The sequence below is a fragment of the Akebia trifoliata genome, chromosome 1, assembly GCF_017979445.1.
Source record: "Akebia trifoliata isolate Shusen 1 chromosome 1, ASM1797944v1, whole genome shotgun sequence".
Taxonomy (NCBI): domain Eukaryota; kingdom Viridiplantae; phylum Streptophyta; class Magnoliopsida; order Ranunculales; family Lardizabalaceae; genus Akebia; species Akebia trifoliata.
The window spans coordinates 26,311,324-26,330,330 of NC_141375.1; the positions used below are offsets into that span (position 1 = coordinate 26,311,324).

General features: G+C 38.8%; 2 protein-coding genes, 1 non-coding gene and 1 pseudogene across 5 annotated transcripts; all 4 read right to left on the reverse strand.

Annotated features, from left to right (window-relative positions):
* Window positions 1–219: 219 nt before the first annotated feature.
* LOC147411287 (MLP-like protein 423) lies at window positions 220–3,096 on the reverse strand. The gene is made up of 2 exons (XM_086446762.1): window positions 2,658–3,096; window positions 220–689 (listed from the first exon to the last, which is right to left on the reverse strand). Exons 1-2 carry the CDS (start codon window positions 2,827–2,829, stop codon window positions 409–411), a joined length of 453 nt encoding a protein of 150 aa, XP_086302888.1. The 5' UTR covers window positions 2,830–3,096; the 3' UTR covers window positions 220–408.
* Window positions 3,097–3,769: 673 nt separating this feature from the next.
* Window positions 3,770–4,453, reverse strand: LOC147411288 (FCS-Like Zinc finger 8-like). The gene has a single exon (XM_086432007.1). The coding sequence runs from the start codon at window positions 4,439–4,441 to the stop codon at window positions 3,770–3,772; it is 672 nt and encodes a 223-aa protein (XP_086288133.1). The 5' UTR covers window positions 4,442–4,453.
* A 1,957-nt stretch (window positions 4,454–6,410) lies between these two features.
* Window positions 6,411–18,741, reverse strand: LOC147411289 (callose synthase 12 pseudogene; annotated as a pseudogene). Of its 2 annotated transcripts, none has more exons than XR_015179581.1 (4): window positions 18,465–18,740; window positions 18,224–18,315; window positions 10,031–15,444; window positions 6,411–6,670 (listed from the first exon to the last, which is right to left on the reverse strand). The product of XR_015179581.1 is annotated as a callose synthase 12 pseudogene, transcript variant X1 (transcript). The 2 variants fall into 2 exon arrangements; XR_015179582.1 differs by lacking the exon at window positions 6,411–6,670 and adding an exon at window positions 6,703–9,551 and having other exon boundaries at window positions 18,465–18,741.
* Window positions 12,325–12,405, reverse strand: LOC147411290 (small nucleolar RNA J33). Its single transcript, XR_015182841.1, has one exon. It is a non-coding gene; the product is annotated as a small nucleolar RNA J33 (small nucleolar RNA).
* Window positions 18,742–19,007: the final 266 nt, after the last annotated feature.

The following is a 19,007-nucleotide window of genomic DNA, read 5'->3' on the forward strand; positions in this document are numbered from 1 at the left end:
CACCGTACCAAAAAATCCTCAAAAAACACTCCTTTGAACACTTGTTTACTTTCAAGGAAGCTCATACCTATCGTTCTTTCCAACCCTGCTAGTGATGAAATGCTGTTGGAGTATGCATCAGTTACCTAAAAGAACAGTTTAAATCAACTGTCATAATTGTTATAATCGAATTCTGTGATCCCGATCGAGAATATGATTATCCCAGTTTAAACTCAGAGAGACATTATAATAAAACTATTATAATTCAAAGCCCATAATACCACACATCATAATGTATTAGCTTCTGATACACCCACTGTATCAAAGCTACATATCACACATATTTCTAAATGCACAACATATTAGCTTAAGAGTCTTAGATTACTGCGGATGCACACACCATTAGCGTTGCTGGGCACACTTAAACATTTAGCGGCATAGTTCAAATTTCTCGAACGACTTGAGGAATCCAAGAGCAGCATCCCTGGCCTTCTCCGGAGGAGGTGTGATAGGCAATAATGGTTCAAAATCAGCTTTCCATTCGGCAATACACTTCTCCTCACTTCCGGCCACAGGAAGAAATGAGAAGGTGACCCTATAGGGATCATACATGTTCCTGAGCTCGCCTCCAATCACCCGATATGTTACAGACCTTCCAGCCTCCACCTTCTCAATCTTCTCTGTCGATTCTTTCACGTAACCACATACAGCTACATAGATTAAACCCAAAAAAGTTTTAAAAAAAATCATTAATCTATCACTTTTGTTTAGAGTTTCTTTGAGAAATTATGGATAATTTAGACTTATCTAATGGATTTTGGTGAATATTAGAGATACCCTTGTTTTCAAAATGATGACATACGTCTTGAACATGTTCTTCTATATGAAATTAACAAAAATGATCAAAATACCCTCATATTTATAATCTCTTGCCGAATGATAAATTTGGGGATCCAACTCAAAACCAATTGGCAATGAGTGGAGAGGCCCAGGAACTTATAAAGAGAGAGACAAGGCAATGAGTGTTCGATGTGAGACAAAACTCAACATGCCCCTGCATGTGTGAGCAGGATTGGGCCAAAGCATGTGGAGACATGAACTAGGTGATGTGGAGAAGAGAAAGGCACGTTCAAATGACATGATAAATTTGGGGGGTCCTACTCAAAACCATTTGGCAATGAGTGGAGAGGCCCAAAAGCTTATAAGGAGAGAGACAAGGCAATGAGTGCCGAACGAAACTCAAACACTGAAAATCATAGATTTACTTTTTCTCCAAAAATCCTTCTTCTCCCTTTTTAAGGAGTTACAATTCTTTACCTTGAGATTAGAGGTATAATATTTTATTTTTTTCCCCTAATAATAAAATTATACTTATAAAAAAAAAATGTATAGAAAAAAAAAAGATTACCCTCATTTTTCTTCAAACAAATCCACAAAATAGGCCAAAAAATTGAGATTGAAAAAATAGGGTGACAATTATTAACGTGACTAACGAACATGCCACAAAGTTGGCAGGTTTGGATTAAGCTTAATTGTGTTTGGGTCGTAATTGTATCAACTTGTCTAACTAGTTTATTAAAGGGGTTGTGTTTAGGTTACGGGCATCAACCCATTTAATTATTGTGTCCCATATACAATTCATTTAAATCATGAAACATGACAGGTATCCCAAATATCAATAAATAATTAAGGGATTTTTAATAACTTACCCCCTTCTAAAGGCTTTTTCATTTGAATCGTGCCGTGATCACTTTAGATCATGAAACATAGGAGGTATCTCAAATATCAACAAATATTTAAGGGATTTTTAAGAAATTACCCCCTTCTAAAGGCCTTTTTTATTTGAATCGTGTCATGTTCATTGATTATGCGTTTAGCTCTAGACTTCGACACAATAATTAAATGGATCGGTTTGGGTCAGGTAAATTTTCAAAATACCCTTAACTCAATATGAGACAAGCCTTACCCTTTGCCCCATAGAAAAGTGACCTAATCCATTAAATCTTCCATTATTTTCAATCGGCCAAAGTGATACTCCTAAAAACAATCCTAAGGAAGATGATGGTCGATCTTCATCATAAATCTCTTAAGGATGATATCACAGTTATATCTTGATTGATCGAATCCGATTAATAATTAAGTGGGTTAAAAGATATTGCAAAGACTCTACAACTAAAATCTCTATTTATAAGAAAGACAGGAACTCTTCCATTGACCAGGTGAAGATCAAAGGAAGTTAAAGAATATAACATAATTTTTCTAAAACTTTAAGGAGGCATATAAAATATTTTTACTATACGGGGAGGTGAATTAAAAATAATAATAATTTTCTTCCCTCCAATATGAGCAGAGTTATATAAGAGGGCAAAATTTTCCAGTGTTGGATGGAATCACCAGAATATGATGGTGCTGCAAGCATGCATCACCATCCAATTTGGTCAATCCCTCTGACACCTGATGATGCTCACATCATTTTCAACCACTTTATCATGTTTGGACGGAGGACTCTTTGGACTTTGGAGTCACCATCTCTCATGCATCTACTGTACTTGGTCTGAAACCATGCAAATTCCTCCTAAATATATAAGACCCATTTTATTTATATAACACACAAGACACAAAACACACACACACACACACACACACACAGGTGTTTAATTAATTAGGTAAGAATTGACCTGGGCCAAGCTTGAAGAGTCTTAGACTACCAGGACTGCCATCACCTTCAATATATTCTGCACCAGCAAGCATGTCAGGATTAATTTTGCTGATTATTTCATTATCTGTATACATTTCCCATGCTTTCTGAGCTGGGATGTTAAGAACAACTTCTCCTATCATGCTCTTCATTCTTCTTCTTCTTCTCTCTCTCTCTCTCTCAATCTGATCTAGTTTTTTTCTGTGGGTGTGGTGGAGCGCTTTAAATATGGACACATAGATGCTCTCTCCAGGTGTTAGTAACTAAATTACTGAAACAAAGAGCCAAATAACTTAAAGTTGTGGCCCTTTATATAGAGTGGGCACACATCAACACACTACTCTCTCTCTCTCTCGATCTCTCTAATTAAAACAAAGCTAGATTCCATAACGTTCAACAGACTTACATACACGAGTGGTTCACGTGATGAGGTTCTGATCTCAATGGGGGGTCTAACCTCCTACATATATAGCCTAACTATAATAAATATATATATAAAAAAGCTAAGTAGACTCAATAAATTAAACAATATCATCACCTTTGAACAAGATGCCAAACCAAACCAACTCTCTCTCACTTTCTTCAACCCTATTTATGGTTCTTATGCTAAAGGACAATAATCTCTTGACACATTAATTAACACATAGGACAGGATTCCATTTGTATTTTTACTAATGGGTAATGATGTGGTAACTATCGTTTTAACTTAGTTAACATACACAAGGAATCTTAGCCCTTGGATTTGTTGACTATCTTACATCAACTTCACATTTGATGGTTTACCATTTTGATAAGATTGTGACATAAGCACCCCTCCTTACTTTCCTAGCACGTCAGTCGGTTAAGACTTAAAAAAGATCATATATATATATATATATATATATATATATATATATATATATATAGGGGACGGTTCGACGGACGTCCTCAAAACCGATTGAGAAACCAATGCTTCTCATGCGTTAGATTTTTCGAAAGCAACGGCTGAGACGCGTTCTCACGTCTCGTCCAATTAAAAACAGAGTTTTAGATATTTAAAAAAAACTCCCTCAGTTTTTTTTTCTTTTTTTTGTTATTCACTATTTCTATTAACTAACATATTCTCTCTCTCTCTCTCTCTCTCTCGACAGAACGACTGAAAACCTGAGCTCTCTCTCTCGATATCTTGCTAACGGAGAGACACCCCGTAAAAACCCGAGGTGAGCTTGGTGTTTCAAGACCAGAATTCGCAGACCAAAAATGAGATTTTTTCGTTGAAGACAGAGAATTACGGGTTTTGAGATTGGAATTGGATAGAGATTTTAGGGATTCAGTAGGAGAATTAAGAGATGGTGATAGGGGAGGGATTTGAATCTTAAGCTGTGATCCAAACAGAACCATTCTACTATCAGATTTGGATAATTTCTGATTGAATTCTTCATCAATTAGAACATCAACAATACCAAGACCAACACCTCTTGAATCAAGTTTCTTCATTAAACAAGGTTCTGGGGATGATTTAGTAGTAGTTTTTCTATCTGAGGCAAGTGGGTTTTTAAAACTAGAGAAGGGTTTAATATCTAGGATTGAGGTAGGGCTCATCATTGCTTCAGTTTCAGAGAAAATCTTTGAAGAGAAACCAGTAAACAACCTAGGAGAATTGAAGAAAGTGGGTTTTGTGTATTTGGTGGTGGGAGATGGGATAAACCCATTGCCAGCCATTAAAGATTGTTTACAGGCCATTGTTCTTGATCTCTTCCTTAGCATTTCAAATCCTAGATTCATACAAATTATATTCTCACTACAAAACAAGAATAACCTATTAAAGAAAAAAAAATATATATTTTCACACCCTTTTACTCTGTATGTATGTGTGTGAGAGAGAGTCACTTAGAATGAATTTAGAATAAAAATGGGATTTTTAAGAAAACTAATATCTGGGTCTTTCTATTGAGAGAAAAATGAAGTGTTGGGTAGAACCAAGAGTTCCAATCAGTTGGAATTTCTGTCGAGAGTCGAGAGAGAGAGCTCAGGTCTTCAGTCGTTTTGTCGAGAGAAGAGAGAGAATATGTTAGTTAATAGAAACAATGAGTAACACAAAAAAAAGAAAAAAAATCTGAGGGAGTTTTTTTTAAATATCTAAAACTCTGTTTTTAATTTGGACGAGACGTGAGAACGCGTTTCAGCCGTTACTTTCGAAAAATCTAACGCATGAGAAGCATCAGTTTCTCATTCGGTTTTGAGGACGTCCGTCGAACCGTCCCCATATATATATATATATATATATCAAGTTTGATCCTTAGATGACGTCCTATTCAAGAAGTGGGCCTATTTGATTGGATATATGTATAGTCATAACTCATGAGGAGGACTAATTGGCAAGTGAGTTTGGTTCTTTTATTATACTTCAAGAAATAATTGGAACCAAGGGTTTGTATGATTGAAGGGTGTTCGTTTTCAAGATAATAATATGAATTCTTTGGCTAAATAATCACGGAAAAGGATTCTCAATTTGATTTCATCTGAAAAAATTTGTTTAAAAGATATTTGGACTTTAGTTTTAGGAGTGGGGGATGATCATGACCGAATAACATATGGAGCATATTCTCCTATGAGTGGGGTGGAAAAACAACTTTATCCAAGGGTGAGAGAAGCAACCCAAGGGGATGGTTCAATGGTAGTTTTGGATCCAATAAGTGATAAGAGATCATAGGTTATGTGTTCAATACTCAAGATAAGCAATATTCTCTCGGGGCCACCCGTAAGGGCTCTCCCTCACTTACTTAAGGCGTGTGATGTGTGGACGTTCCACGTGTCCCAAGGGAAGGGTCAATTTGCCTTGGCTTCGGCCCTGGCTCATCCGATCACCTTGATCGTCCGTAAGTTCGGACACCCCATTATAAAAAAAATTTTAAAAGTGTGAGAGAAGCTACTTTGGAAGGAAAAGAAAGCTATCATAATCAGATAATGGCACATTTCTTAGGAATTATGATTTTCAATGGGACTTCAGGAAAAATGCATATACTACCTTGCGGGTCAGGTTAGAGTTAGTCGACCTGGTAACCCAATCCAAGTGTGCTTAGATTCGGATCAATCCCAACCCATGATATACCGGACTAATTGCAAATCCTTATGTCCTGTTTGGAAGCGACATCCCCATACTTTTGACTGCTTTGAGGTTATTTGATCCTTTATGATGAGGGAAGGAATGGATTTTATTTTTCCATAGAAATTGTCTTTTAATTCTTATGTGTATTTACTTCAACCCGATCCAAGCACAGATGATGGACCACACTTTGAACTAGGTCTTTTATGAGAGACTAACAGAAAATGACTTACTACATGCCACATCTTTAACTTCTTACTAAATCCCAAAATCATCTTCTGTTGTTGACCATTGAACGTTGATATATATATATTTCTGCATTCTAGCTATTGCAGGCTTGTAGAAATCAAGATTGCTGAAATTTTCTGATTTTCCAACATTTCCCAACTGAGAGAATCTCAAATATTCACTAAAACCTAGAGTGGTGTGTGTCACAACCACCTTATTTATTTTTTTCAAAATATACCCACTTGACATTTCATTCCCAAAATACCCTCCACAGCCTTTTGAATAGGAGCCAACAAAGATAGGCTTAGGAAAGAATGTCTACATGAAAAGCCTTAAGTTTCATGATATATGTTTGCTAGGAGCCAAAACACCTGCAAATACTGCAGACAACGGCATGAAGGAAGGTAGAGCTTCTAAGGAAAAACTGAATTCTCAAGGGAAACCCCATCTACTACTGATAATTAATTACAAAGTGTGCTTGGAACAATAACCTTAGAGACAAAGCTACATGCACAAAATCGATTAATTACATTGTTATAAGTGAAGCTGAAGATGATGATGAATCAATCAGAAATCCAACCCCCTCCCAGCTTAAAGATGGAAACAAAAACCCTATGGCCGCTAACATATTACACACAAGATCTGTTAATGCTAATTTCCGACATGGTCCATTTCAATACCTGCAGAATGAAATCTTAATCAGTAATTAAAATGGCATTAGCATAAAGCAATAAATACATCCATACATATCTGAGTGTTCATATAAAATTCGTCAACCACTTTTGAAGTATCATACGTAATCAAAATGGAAACACAACTTTATATACATTCAGAGGTCATAAATCACATAGAATAAGAAGGTAGAATCCTCTATTCATACTTGGGAAGGAAACATGGACAAACAAAGTCCCTATATAACTGGAGAACAAGTATACTAAAGGAGTTGTGTCTTTTCTTATGAGTTTTGGGAATAAATTGTACTAAACCCTGTTTCAGGTGGTACAACTACAAACCCACTTTTAAGTGGCATAGTACTTTTCATTAATACGATGCTTAGATGGCCTCTCCTGTTTACTTCTTCCAATTTTGCCAGCATGTCGTTTTTCCTGTAAAACCTAATGGGAGATTATTGAATTTTCCTAAGACGGATCTCCAGCTTGAGCTTCTAAACCATTGACAGTGTCTCTATAACCTCATTGTAAACCAAGTTTTTTTTACTCCTGTCTAAAATACCCAAAATCTGTATGATGTGTAGCCAAAGAGATCGGAGAGTCTCTGTTTAATTATGTAGAGAAGGCACTTTTGTATATGGTGCTGGAGTTTTTATCCTTAATGTTGAGAAGGTTATTCTGACAGAAGTGCTGAGATCAAAGGGCACTTCCAATTAGCTTTTTCACTTGGATCTTTAAGAAAGTAACAATACCAGTTATCAAAAAATGGAAAGTTGGCAAGGTTCATGATCAAGGCAAGAAAAGAAATTGCGAAGAGTCCTGAATTTGGCTAGCACTTGAAAATCAATTAAAGCTCGCTTGAGAAAGAACAATGACACACTTTGACAGATATAAGCTATACACAGTCCAGTCAAGCCCTTTATTGCACAAAGTGGGATTAGATGATGGAGGGGACTCGGGTGTGGGAGAGGGGGAGACAGTTGCAAACCAATTTTAATAGAATTATTTTGGGAAGCAGGAGCCAGAATGGGATTCAAGTCGGAGAGGGAGCAACACTTACACTTTGTCTGGGTTGAGAGAAGTGGAGAGAAGAGAAACTCAGTTTCTCTCCACCATGTTTGGATTGACAGGAGAGAAATTGGGACAACTTTGGAATTTTATAATGTCTTAAAAGAGAGCTAGGGGTAGATTTTTAACAGAGCTTCTCTCAGTTTCTCTCCAAATCTCTCCACTTTTGGAGAGAAAGAAAGTTGTTCTCTCTCCCACTTAACAATCCAAACAAGAGACCTGGAGAGAAACTCATTTATTTACTCTTCTCTTCTTTCCATCTCTCTCAATCAAAACACAAGCGTTAGGGCAGAAGTTCCAACCAGTATGGGAGGCGTCCTTAAAAGAGTCGGGTTGATTATTGACATGTTTATAGCAACAGGAGATTGAAATATAATATAAAGCAGAAGATCAAATGTGCTCTGTAGGTTCAGATCCAATACTGGGGAAAGAAGGTTCTTTCCATGTGATCTATTGCGCTTTAGAAGATGAGGTGAACACAATAGAATTGTAATTAATTCTTTAATATGGAGAGCAGGAAACAACACATTGCTAAATTCCCAAGAAGGTTAAACAAGAGAGTTATTTGATTCAAGCAAATGAACAAAGAAACAAATTGATGCAAACCAGCAGTCTGACTCCAAATCCTCAATCCAAAAACTTCTCTGTGAAGTTCAGTAATTCATAGATGAACCATCAACAGATTCATAAAACTAACACCTCTCATTAGCCCCTACATGTCTTCTGAGGTGACAAATTAAATCCTGTTCGGTTTCTAGGGGATAAAGGAAACAAAAACCAAGCTAACTTTGGGGGGGAAAAAAAGATCCAGACATCCAAGTAGAGTGAAGCCAGAGAACAGGAAGGGATTTGTCGCAACTATTAGTTCTTTTGAAGGAGAATGTTAGCAAGATGATAAATATAGCTTAGGAGTACAACTCAGCCAACAAAACAAATCAATGGTGACAGAACAAAGATGAGATGAACCTAACTCTGTAAGGCGCTCCTGACATACACTTCTCTATGACCCATACGAGTCACAAAAAAACGTAATATTATACATTGAAACTGAAACAATTCAGCTGTGTAGCAGCCAATGTGGCATTAATTTACACACTGCCACACAGCACATCCATAAAAATTGCCTGCACCATGGTCTTCATACTTGACAGTTGACACATTTTCCATCCCCGCATGACAATGACCACAAGACAAGTAGTAGTCTTCATGTTTTATAATCAGTCAAGCCATGATTGATTTTTCCTTTCTTTTTTTTTTTCTTTCATATTATCAGAATTCCCTTCCAATTCATAACCATCTAAATCATTCCACTTAAGAGATGGATATTAACAATTAAAAGCAAATAATTCTGAAGGAGATTAGATGATGATTCCAAACCCCAATACTTGGATTAAAGCATAGACGAAGATGGTGATGAATTATGAATATAAAGAAACTAGTATAAGCATATTGATAAGTTCTTATGTCACAATCACGAGCATTAAAAGCAACAGGCAATATCAACAAAAACTCCAGCATAAGCTTAAAATACAGATTGAATGTGTACTTACAGGTTACAACAAAAAAACAATCATAATTGTTAAGTCCCACGTCGGTTAATGACTCAGGGTTTCTGTGGGTTAAATATCTGTTGGGCCACTCCACTTGATACCAATTGGTTTTAGGATGGAATCTGACAAGGTATCAGAGCCCATGGGTCATCTGTTGTCTGTAGGCCTGTCTGTTAGTCCATCTGTCCAAGTGCCAGGTCTTTGTTCTATTTCAGTTCAGCCTGGACGTGTGGGTGAGTGTTAAGTCCCACATCGGTTAATGACTCAGGTTTCTGTGGGTTAAATATCAGTTAGGCCACTCCACTTGATACCAATTGGTTTTAGGATGGAATCTGAAAATAATCAACAATCTAAACAGCAGAAAGGAGTCAAGGATGGGTGCCACAGCTCAATTGGACACTGATCCATAATAAAACGCGCGATCCCAACTGTTAAAAACATGAAATCCAATGGTCGGGATAAATCATGTATCTCGAAGATACATCACTTATTCCTAGGACAAATCCTGTCTGTTGGATTTTGCGTTTTAATGGTCAGGATTGCATGTTTTAGTATGGGTCATTTTTCACGAGTTACAGATCCCAATTGATATTGTGAAGATTAACTCAGTTGCATGATTCAGAAGCAAAATTGCAGCTACTAACCACATTATACTTTAGCCCACTTAAACATGCAAGTTAGCACAAAAAATATAGAAAAAATATTACTTCAAAAATCAAGATTCTATAGAAGAATCAAATGAATGTTTTACCTCAAATCATACTTCCACATTAGATTTTTTGCCCGTTAGAATGCGAGATATCTGCAGGCCCCTGCTGAATGCCTCATTGAAGAGGATCCTTGTCTGCATTGACTGGAATCCAGGCATCCATGATAGAAAAGCCACAGGTGCCATAACTGTCACTCCAAAGATTATATCATACACCCGAGCCAATGAAACCAAAGTGTCCCATGCCATAGTGGACTGCAGAAAGGGCCTGAGTACCTGGGCAATGCATATTAGGCCCCAGCCAGTTGGGATAAATGCCAACATGCCTGTTAGGAGATCGACAGGTTTGAACGGGGTAAACTTGAGCAAAATAATAATCACAAGTACTGTAGTCACAATTACACAGCACTGAATCAACCGATAGTAGATATGTTCTTTTGCAGCATATTTATCAGTGGCATACGCTATTGTCACATAAATCATAAAAGCGACAACCACGTAAATCCAAGAAAGCAAGTAAACAGTAATACTGGTGTTTCCATTGGCAATCCCAAGCTGGTATACAATCCCATACTGGAAAAAGAAGAAACGGAGATCTAGAATTATCTCCAACAACTTTCCCCAAAGACCGGTTGTCCTAAGATGGTCCTGTTCCTCATACCACCAGGTTTCCCAACTCTGATCTGCTTTTGTGAACACCCCACCACTATACCATATCCAGTTCATGAAATCATCGAAATCATATACGGTCTTCAACCAATCAAAGCCAGAAGGATTGAACACAAAGGGAGCCAAGATCCATGACACTATCAAGAACCAACTCGAGATCGTCATGGCTATGTAAACAAAAGTATCCTTGGCTATGGGGCTGTGTGCAGCATAAACTATTAGTATCACCCCAAGCTCAATTGCCTTCACAAAGTGGCTACGAGCATAGAGTCGATAGTTCTCAGCAAAGCTCTTGTGCTGCACAACAAAACCACGCCCGGTGGCCCGGTACTTTGCACCACCGTGAAGAATGGTTCGGCCAAAGTAATGGGTACGAGTTCCCATCGAGAATGTGTAAAACACGGATGAAAGCTGGAGCTGCATTGTCAAGAAATCCCAGATTGCAGGAAGGAAACCATGCTCAATAGAATTTTCAACAATCATTGGAAGGGCGGTGAACAGACCAAGTTGGATGATAAACTGCTGATTCAGGATCGCTCCAAACGCTTTGCTGTTGATAGCAGTCTTCATGGCTTTCTCAAAGCCACTGAGAGCCATATACAGGTGGCCCCACACAAAAGCATAAACAGTAAGGATCACCATCATCGTGTTAAAAAAGAACCCCACCGTTGTGTAGAAGAATGACATCATCCGGAAGAAGTCAAGCCTGTGACCCAATCGATAGACATCCCTGCTCAAAACCTGCTCACCGTTTCCACTAGCAACTTTGGCCTCAAACATGGATATCTGATTAAACCCAACATCTCTTCCCTTACCAACCTGGATGTATTCATGGTGTGTTACGGTACCACCTCGCAATGTGCAGTTGAAGCCAGCAAATATGTCCTCACTTATGTTGATCACTCTGGAAGCCTTGCTAATCCCGCCACGTGTCAAAAACCAGAACCTATCAAACACATCCGGGTGGCCATAATGCATTCTAATCTTCAGTGGGTTTGCCAAAACACGTTGTCCCAGGGTGACAAAACTAGTCTCCTGAGCAGACATGAACCAAGCGAGTGAGGAGACAGAACCAGTGAAAACATGTTCACGAACTCCCAAGATAGTGGGTTTCCGGATACCATGAGAGATCCTGTATTCCTCCAGTAGATTCCGCATCTTGAGTGCCTCCTCAAAATAGTTGTCCTGGTTCATGTCAATGGTCTGAACTGCATCACCTCGAGTGAAGATAATGGCTTGATTCTGATTCTCCGGTTTGCCCTCCCCAAGCTTCAAGGGACCAGGCAACCTGACCCTATAGATCTCTACCTCCTTTTGTGACTGCTGATCATACTTCACAAGAACCGAGTAATACTCCACAGAATCCCTACCCATTGGAACCTCGTCGACGTAGGCAACTCGAAGGGCTTCATTGTTCTTCATTAGATACAAAATATCTTCGGCTCGTGGGTCTTTATTGGCCTTTTGTGTCCCATAGATCTGGCATGCGACCACATATGTGTATTTCATCAGAGCGGTCCCATACTCATGGCCCTTGAATAACAGACTCACACCACTACCTTCACTTCTCAGACTTTCCGAAGATTGTAACCTACCCGACCCCAGACCATCTAAACCACCACTGTCTCGCCTCATTGAACGACCAGAAGCAAGTTCTTGTGATCCTTCCCTGATGTCCACCTCCGATGCAGAATCAAGGTAAGCCAGCATCTTGAGAGCCTTATAGTAATACATCATCCCCCTTACTGTACGAGAAAGCGTCTGGCCTCGGTATGATGCCCAAAGACGGAGATCCTTCAACTTGATCGTCCATATATCATCTTCATTCTCCATACCCTCTTTCCGCATCCGCTCAAGGAAATTCTTCCATTCGTCTTCATATATCTTCTGCAAATAAAACAGGGTAGAGATGCCGTCTTCATTCAATTTCCACAACTGTTCTCTACTATATATGACTTCTTCATTGTAGTATGGAGTCAGAACGCTAAAAGCCATCATTTTCTCAACTTGGGGAGCACGCGGCATGTTCATAAACAAGGAATTGCTAAAGAAAGCAATACGTCTTTTTGCTTCAAGATTTATTGGAACCTTGTACATAGATTCTCTAGAGCTGAGAATCGTCAAAAGACGTCGCACGTGACGATAGAAGAAAACATTCTCTTCGCCGGGAACCTCGATAGCATTCTCAAAGAGTAGCTCTTCTTTGGATGCGGGCCTCAGAGCCACCAAACGGTCCTTCTTCAGCTGCTCAATGGTCCTCCTCCTCTTTGGGAAAACCCTAATCAAGATTTCGTACAAGGCCTGCAATTCATTCACCATTCTGCTCAAATCTTTCTGTGGCTTGTTGAGGAGCTCAAACAGAGACATCAACTTGGTATGGATTTGTGGCAGCACAGTCATATTGTACGTCTGTGTGAACTTCTCAAACTGAATGGCATCATCAATCTCGAGGAACAAGTTTGTAACTATCGAATGCTCCTCCGTGCGATCTTTGATGATCTCAAGGAGCAAATACTTGATGCTATCGTAAGCTTCAATAACAGCGCACCGCCTGTACTCATTCTTTGAGATCTTCGACCAAAGTGCCTTGTCAGACGCATCCGCCATCTCCGTTGCTTGGCTGAGAGCACACAACAACTCATTGGACACCAATACACATGGCCATTGGATAACCCTAATGTTCCAATAATTCTGCGGTAGCTCCAAGAGCTCCACCTCACGATCGCTAATAATATCTTCCTCTCTGAATGTCAGAATAATTTCATTCCATATCAAGGAAAACTTGTTTGCCTCCACTTGGTTTGATTCGAGCTTCTTGTAGGGTCGTCCGAGCCCATACCGAAGTTTCAATCGGTACATTGCATCATTAAACTTGCTCTTCAATGTTCCCATCTCCTTGAACAGCTGTTCCTCCGGCATGAGATTAAACTGCATTGCACTTGCAAAAAACTGGAACCTAAGCCTCAATTGTTGGATGTTACGAATCTCTCCCAAATGCGAGAACAACCCAACCAATGACCCAACAAAAGAGGAGAAGATTGAGTACCAAATCTGCAAATCCATTAGATATATCAGAACCACTGGAAACCACAACAGCCCAACCACCAATCTGTTGGTGTTGTTGAAGAACTCGTGCCAATTGTAATGTATGACATTGAGATCCAAAACGGCCTTCGTAGGTTCAACCATAGGCTTAATTTGGAGGAAGTAACTGAAGGTGAACTTTGTGGCAAGAATCAGAATCCAGAACAGTGTGTACTTTATATTGTCCATAAGCCCTTCACGAAGACCACGGCCGACAAAGATCCGGGTCTGGAACCACCATGTCAAAGCATAAAATATCCTCCAATTGGTCTCCTCGAGGAAGTTTCGAATCCAAGGGAGAATGAAGAGACACAATGCAAGAACCTCCGGTAGGATAAACAGGCCTGCGGCCTCAAGGAAATTCACCAGCCTACGGTCCGCTTCATCAGACCACCCACCATCGTAGTTCCGTTGGTACCAAATCCTTCCGTAGAGGACACCAAAAGCAATGATCCACCCTGTGGCAACAACGCCCTTGAGTACCATCCTCACACCAAGCCAAATTGTCTCCCTTGTAACCAAACTGTATTGGGTACCTGCATCGAGCACCGCCTGAAGCAATCGAAGACTCGCCCATGTTATGAACACGGTGAGAACCCGAACCTGTACATCACGACTCTCTAATGACCACCATGGAACGGATTTACCATCCCAAGCAACAATGATAGCAGCTTGAAAGAACAATATGTGTAGCACCCATAGTCGATCGAAACTCCGAAACAAATTCCAAAACGATCTCTGCTCGACGAACCCAGTCTTACCCACACCTTTGCCCTTTTTTTTCCTCACAAAATACTTACTTCCAACGTCAATTGGCCACTTGAGTCTCTGAAAACATCGGCGACTCCAGAAATACTCATTCATATCGTCGTAATTCCTCCAAGCAGAATGAGGGGCAGTTCCATTACGACTGCTATCGACTTCTTCACTAATTATCCGATAAATGGGTGTAACAACATCATTCAAGAAGGCGTTTTCACGGGAGGTCCAAGGGAGAATTGGACGACCCGTGTTCTCGTCAATGTAGTCTTCGAGAATTTGATTAAGCTCCACTGCCATGTGATGGAAAATGTAGCAAATACATTCGGGCATGAAGCGAAGATTCGCGGACTCACCCCAGATTAGGAGGTAGAGTGAAACATAGAGGAGCTCGCGACGGTAATCGGCTAGTCGGCGATGAGAGACAGAGACTACGGATTTGCGGCCGAGGTAAGAGCACCAAGAGGTGTAATTGGAAAGGAGTTTGCGGCGGAAACGACGGAGGACGGTAAGATCAAGGATGTCGATGTTCTCGGGAGGAGGTTGGACGCGCATTTGGGCGTTGGAGAGGTGGAGGACGAGGTGCTCCCTTTGGTTTCGGATATTGTCACGTTGGAAGCCGAAGAAGAGGCCGAGCCAGTCGAGGAGGTCCATGTCGTCGCGCCATACGACGTATGGGGGTTTGCGGAGGTCGCCAACAGCGCGAAGAGCGGCGGCGGCTGCGCGGACTTCGGGGAAGCGGAGTGAAGGGTGGTCGGCTAGGAGGTTGTGGATGGGGATGATGTTGAATGCCTTTGCGGTTGCGCCTGGGATTGAACCGTTGATGCCACGGTTCGGACCTGGAACCGGTCTCGGTTGGGGACGCTGGCGCAGACTCATTGCATCGAACCAAGTAGAACTGGTTCGTCTTCTTCGTCAATTTGATCTGTTTTGTGTTTTTTAGCCTGCGCGGGAAAGTAAAAAAAAAGTGAATGATTAAAGAAGGAAAAAAGAAGAGCCAGAGTTTGATGTGGTCACTAGGCATCCAATTAGAATTAAAAACCAGCAAAAAGTTACACGTGGTGCAAGATAAACTTACCTGATTGGTGATTTATGGAGTTAATTGAACTATACAAAAAGACTAGTGAATTATGCATCCACATAGATCCAGATAGGATTAGTGGGTAAGACAAAAAACAATATGACATCAACATTTTATGTTTGAAGTGACAGCAAATTCGCATTCACAGAAATGAGACGTTCAAGTTTCCACTTTCCAGCACTAGCTTTTTATCTGCGGAAAATAAATTAAAGGACCTGGAGGAGGGGCTTCTTTCTAAATAACCCCTAAGTTTTGACGGTCTCTTAATAATCCTAAACTTTTTCTTTCTTTAACGGTGTCTGTACCTCATCGTTTTTCTCACTATTCAATGTACCAACCGTTTCAAGTCATAATATTTATTTATTTTTTAAATTTAGATTTTTGTCATCTCAATTGAAAAAAAAAAAAAATAGAAAGAAAGAAGAAGCAAGATATTTATCAAACATTTTATATATGTATAAAAATTTTAGAATTTTTTTATTATTAATTTTTATTTTTAGATGAAAATTAATAAAGAATGATTCTTTTGAATTAAAATCATCTAAATAAGTCATTATCTCAAGGTTTTAGTCGATCTTTTCGTGCATTTTAATCAAAAAATTCAAAAATTAAAAATGAGTGGATTTTCTAGTGTTGACTCGACAATAAATAAAAAGTGATGAACTCGATAATAAATAAAAAGCATTGGACAATAAATAAAAAGTGATGAACTTGACAATAAACAAAAAAATGGTGAGTTCACTAATAATGACGGACCATCATGAAAGAAAAAGTTTACTAAATGTCCTATCAAGTTAGCACTCAAAATTCATGAACTAATTAGAAAGAAATTCCTTTGTCAGAGCCTTTTAAGTAATTTTCCTTTTTATCTTTGAACTGGATGCCTTATGCTTTATGTTTTCAGTTACTTTCTTCCTAATTTTGATGTGTTAATAAATAAAGCTTCAGGAACCTCAGATTTTAAAAACGTGATTTAGACGAGCACCTTCACGTTTTGGTCAAAATATTAGATGATAGAACTACTTACTCTATAAAAGACTAATGAAAATGACCTAAATATCCTCCTCATGTTTATCTTATATAAATAAATTAAAAAAATAATAATAAAAAGTATCCCACAAATTAATAAGAGCAACCCACACCATAGCCAAGTTGTTTTATCTTATATAAGTTAAAATTTTCAGAATGAGTTGATTTTTAGTGAGAATAATTTCTATTATGAGAAGATCATCCTCACCAAAAATCAACCCATTTAAAAACTTTTTACCCAATCAAAATAAATTTCTGAATGAATTGATTTTTGGTGAGGATGATCTCATCACCAAAAATTAGTTCATTCGAAAACTTTTAACCCATATAAGACAACAATTCAACTATATCTGGGTTTCCTTTTCCCTTATGGAAAGAGTGGACTATTGAATAGAAAATTCAATAAAATCTCTTTTATCCATGACAACAGATGAAAAGATAAAATAATTTGAAGTGCTTTGCATATGTGTGTGTGTGTGTGTGTGGATACATAAATCTTGATTTAATTCGTGCATTTCTTTGAGGTCATAATGTGTCTCTCCTACTTAATTGAAAGGTTAAATATTGTCCTCCTCTCATTTATGTACCCTATATTTTCAAATTGATTAATTTCCTCTTAGGCCAACACTCTCTCTTTTAAACTAATAAAATAACTTAAGTGCCCTCATATTCAACTTTCAATAAATAAATAAAATCCTAAATTGTTTTCTAAAAGTTGGTCATCTTTTTATTTTTTGGAGAGTAATCGGGGGTAGGTCATCTACTTGTAATTCAACCATCATCTTTTGCTTGCCAAAAAATCTTATCTATCCAAGAAAAATGACTCAAGAAATAACAAAGATCTTGACTAAGTAAGTGCAACGTCCATCACTTGGAATATATATATATATATATTAGTATTAAATAATATATTTTGGGACAACTTTTCTAAGGCTACCCCCATTTCATTTGTAAGGACACACGTTAAAATGCAATAAATATACTTTGGAAATTGGATTGTATACCAAAATTGCCCTTAAAAAATCTTCGATTTTCAAAATACCCTCAAATACTGAATCCCAAGGTGTAGTTATTGCACTTTAACGTGTGCCCTGAAGGACGCATGTTAACAAAACCTCATATGTAAATCACCAAAGAATTAGCATACATGTTGGGGTGGCGTTAGCAAAAGTAATTTTGAAGGGGGGCGGGGGAGGGGGCAATCACTTGTGATCTGTATTTATAACACAAGGTTGTGGTAATATCACAGCCCTTTTTTAATGATCAGATCTTATCCAAACAGACAGGTATAGCTACACGACAAAAAATCTACTAGCCACGTACATGTCCTAGTCATCAATCATAGATGATTAGATGCCACGCGTCAATACAGAATTCACGGAGTCAGTTTGCAATCCAACTACCAGGTTTACAGAATCTCCACTCAATATGATAGAACCAGAGTCCAGATTCCAGAGCTCAAAATCAAAGGGACCCTCCACTCCCATAGAGAAAGGCAGAAAGCCTCGCACTTCAAGAATTAAAGAATATTTCTTCCAAAACTACTGTAAATTACTGAAATGCCCCTTTTTCCATAGTTAGGAAGAAGAAGAAGAAGAAGAAAGGAACATTACCTGAGATTAACGAATAGAGCTCTACTGCGATAGACGACAAGTTAATCTCTTGATCCTTGCGAAAGCTATTTCGAAAACCAAATCTCAATCTCCTGGCCAGGAATACAGAAATCTTCAGTTAAAATTCGAATCAAATATTTGTCACGATGACTGCAAATTAAAGCACCATTAAAGGAGATAAACAGTAAACAAAGGAGCTCAAAAAAGGGGAAAAATAGAGGTGAAGTTTCGAAACACTAACCCTAGATTTTAGACGCTCAAATTAAATGCAGGAACTCGATCAGGAACCCTAGATCCAAGTCTCCAACATTTTCTTCGAATTTGATGAAGAACGACAAAGGTAAGTTTCGGTTTCCAACTTCAGTAGTTCAGCTGTGAATCAGATTAATAAAAGTTTTTTCAATATTTTAGGTTTTCGAAAATCAAGCACCTACGATCCAGTAGAATAACACGGTCACCACAAAGAAATCACAGTCGTTCATCAGATGTATATATGTGGACTCGTGCCATGATTGGAACTCTGATGATCTAATATTGGGCTGGTTCAGTTATAGACGCAGTTTGCTAGTGTGGCACGCAAGGGAAAAGCACTGCCAATACATCAGAGATGGGGTCCACACACTACAGTGATAAAGGAATATTACCTAGCTGAATTAGGTGGACCCCACTTTATGAGGTATACGTGGCGGCTCTTAGCTTACGTGGACATTTGTGGGCGTCATCCAACAACCCTTATCTAAATGAACCGTTCGATCTGTATGATCGAATGGGACACGTGTATGGT